Consider the following 3,636-nt stretch of genomic DNA (forward strand, 5'->3'; position numbering starts at 1 on the left):
TGCACAAAATTGAAATCCCCCCCAATTAAAAGGTGGTATGTTTCAATATTAGGAATAGAAGTAAAAAGCCTGGAGATAAATCGTTCGTCATCCCAGTTTGGTGCGTAGATGCTAGCCAAAACCACCTGAGTATTACACAACCTCCCTGAAACAATGACAAACCGACCACTTGAGTCAGCTATAATGTTTTCTGGCTCAAATGAAATATTATTATGGATCAAGATAGCAGCACCCCTGGCTCTCGCACCAAACTTTGAGTGATATAACTGACTGAATCTGCCCCTTTTAATGCGCTGAATCTCCCCACTATGTAAATGTGTCTCCTGCAGAAACACTATGTCTCCCTTCAGATCCTGAAGATGTGACATAATCTTATTTACTTTAGTATTCTGATTTGCCCCCTTAACATTCCAGAATATTGTTCACTGACATGTTCTTATTTTCCATGCACAAAGTAATGAATCATCTCATGATTGTAGAACACAATATCTGAGTATTGACCCCATAGAAAGAAGAAAAAAAAATAATCAAAACACACACAAAAAAAAAGGGGGGGAGACAACAAAGATGGAATGAGGCCCCACCCACACGCGTGCGCACACACGCCTGTCCCCATCCCCAACACGCACCCTCGAAAACCCACATGCAACACAGCCTCTGATGTACCTTTGCACAAAAGTGCCATGCTGCTGCTTTACACTCATCAAAATTCTCCCGGGGCAGAGTCTTTCTTTTCGCTATATCCCCGCCCCGCCACACAGTAACATTAGAAAAATAGACTCAACTTTATACAGGAGTACCACTGAACGGTGGTGTCTGCTGTTCTGCGCCAACAGGTCGCACACTGGTAATGTAAAAACAGTATAGGCCAACATAAGAACATGTAGGTCTATCTCACAAGAAAACAAAACAGAACATTATGTTATATTCCTAATCCTATACACATTGAACCTGTCAAAAGCCCTCTTCATAGCCTAGGCTAACGGTTAACAACATTGCACCCCTGTCTGACCCACATGGGCACGTTAGCCTACTACTTAAGATAAACGGGTTAAATGAGAAGCAAGCAATAACATTCACTAACAGTATATTGACAAACGCCAGACAAATGCCTTATATAGGTATAGCTGTTAGAATAACTGTTGATATTCAGTCAGATCAACGGGAAAGTAGCATGTTCAGTTATCTGCTACCATTAACCTACAGCCAGTTTTGTCCATGTCAAATAGCAAAACGTTAGATTAGCCTAGATAATGCTAACTTAGATATCGTAACCTGGACAATGATGTTCACTTGGGTCAATCCTCTTCCATCGGAGAGCTGTGCTTCTGATATGTTGTCAAGAACTGCTGGGCTTCTTGCACAGATGAGAAACGCCGTCTATTTCCGTCATCTGCCACGATGAACAGCCGCGCTGGGTAGAGTAGTGAAGGCTTAAGTTTGCGCGTGTACAATTGGTGCATGACCTCTTTGTACTCCGCACGTTGCTCCATCACTTCAGGACAGTAATCAAAGTATATGTAGATCGACTTGTCTCTATATTTTAGTTCTCCTTGCTTCTTGCGGGCCCGTATGACCAAGTCCTTAGTCTGGAATTTATGGAAACAGACAATCACGGCTCTAGGTTTTGCCCCTCAGCTGGTTTGGGTTTGAGTGCTCGGTGAGCTCTGTCAAGCTCTGGAGGGGCTGAAAGCACGTCTTCTCCCAGCACATCCACCAGAAAAGTAGAGAAGAACGACATGGGTCGTGTGCCCTCGATTGCTTCAGGCACTCCAATAAGACGCACATTGCACCGTCTACTTCTCCCCTCTATATCGTTGATCTTAGCTTTCAGCTTGGCGTTATCTTCAGCCATTGTGATTACCGTTGCCTCTAAAGACTGGAGCTGGTTCAGCCCAGACTCCAGATCGGAGATACGTTGTTCATGGTTGATCACCGTCATCTGCAATCCGTCTAGCTTGGAGTCTATGGCAGCAAGCTTGTTTTCAAATCTGACGGCTAGTGAGTCAGGTTTGGTCAACAGGTCCGCCCGCAGCTCAGCTAGCATGTTAGCTAGAGTAGCATTATTGATGTCGGCACTGCCGGCTAAAGTTGTCTGCTGCTCAGGCTTTTTCGAAGATTTGCCAGGTCTAGATGACATACTGGTTGGCAGAACTTGTTCAAGCAGCGTGAGGTGCCTTATTTCCGCAAAGTTGAGTTAAATGAGATGACTAAATAGTCAAAATATAAAATATGTGGCGGGAGCCTGGAAAACACCACTACTCCATTTCGCACACCAACCGGAAGTCTAGTTGAGCAGATTTGATGATGGTCTGTCCACCATCCGTCTGTACTGGTCATTGCCCTTGTTAGATGTACATCCAGCCTTTCTCTGACTTGGACAATGACTGGGTGATTAGCCACTGTAAGGAGGAATATTACAAAATTAACTAGGTTGATCTATAGCAGCAAATATACACTACAAAATAATTTAAATATACGTACATATATTTAGTATGAGTCTCCATCATCTCAGAGTTTACACTAAACCTGCTGTGGAATTCCGTTGCAGTGTTTTGGAGTGGCATTCGTCTTTAGAATGCTAGAGAGGGTAACATGAAGGGGCGTAACAGCGTGAGACTGTGGCACTGAAGGTGATGTGTTATGTTCAAGCACAATAAGTTAGTGTTAGTTAGGTAGTTTCATGAATAACCTTTAGAAATAGTGTAAAGCAAGAAAAGTATTTTTATAAGTAATTTTCCCCTTTAAAAAACACTGAATAGATTTTCCACGTAGGCCTTGTTTCCGACCAAATTGAAAAGATGCACTGCAGAATGATTTCCTGGGTGTATATGTGTAAATAAAGAGCTGTATATATTGTTTTATTTTATTTTATTCTACTATAAATTCTATTATCTTATGTGTTTAGATGAAGAGATGGCAAAATTTAATTTCATTAAAAACAATCTTGTGTTGCATAATGATGAAGCCATTTCCTTGATTACTTGATATATTCTGGTGTACACTGTTGACAGCTGACAGTACCATGTCACTCTACATTTACTATTCTTTGCAGACTTTTTTGCTACTAATCATCCCACAATGTCACTTTGCTTGAGATGGTGTTGCACCACGTTGTAAGTGTTTTCCTTCTACTTATACTTTCTTTTAACTTGTCTCCTCTAGTTATATTTCTACTGGTTAAGATGATAACACAAAACACCAGTTTTGCCATGTGGCCATTTAAGTTTCATCTCTTTCTCATCTTAGCAAGGTGTGAAAGTACAAATGTCACACATTTTTACAGTAAGTATAACACAATGGCTTAAATGCAGATGGTTAAATATAATATCTGTGAGAATCACAGAGACAATAAAGACTCCACCTCCATATCAACACTATAACATGGGTCAGATATTGTAAGTTACTGAACAGAAGCTGCTGTCAACAGTCACGGCAAGACTCCTTAGTTATCTTAGGGTTATTTATCTGAAACTAATTGTTTGAGTTGAGTAATCTTTTTTGGCATACAAGTTATTTTGACATTTTACATTCAAAGTATGCATAGTTTAACTGATTGTGTGTCTATGCCATGTCTCATTCTCTTGTTGTTCAACCCTTTCATACAGATGGCAAGGCTGTGGCAGCTCATGCTCC

The 3,636-nt window shown here is 41.0% G+C and overlaps 1 protein-coding gene across 1 annotated transcript in view; it reads right to left on the bottom strand.

Annotated features, from left to right (window-relative positions):
• Positions 1 to 1,612: 1,612 nt before the first annotated feature.
• The window catches only part of LOC118326527 (perforin-1-like), a 3,082-nt gene continuing 1,058 nt past the window's right edge, over positions 1,613 to 3,636 (bottom strand). Inside the window, exon 3 of the mRNA XM_035659539.1 lies at positions 1,613 to 2,177. Coding sequence (XP_035515432.1) covers positions 1,613 to 2,177 — 565 coding nt within the window. The remainder of the gene's footprint in view (positions 2,178 to 3,636) is intronic.

This window comes from Morone saxatilis, unplaced genomic scaffold (genome assembly GCF_004916995.1).
Source record: "Morone saxatilis isolate NCDOM2014 unplaced genomic scaffold, NCSU_SB_2.0 Contig17, whole genome shotgun sequence".
In the NCBI taxonomy this organism is placed as follows: Eukaryota; Metazoa; Chordata; class Actinopteri; family Moronidae; genus Morone; species Morone saxatilis.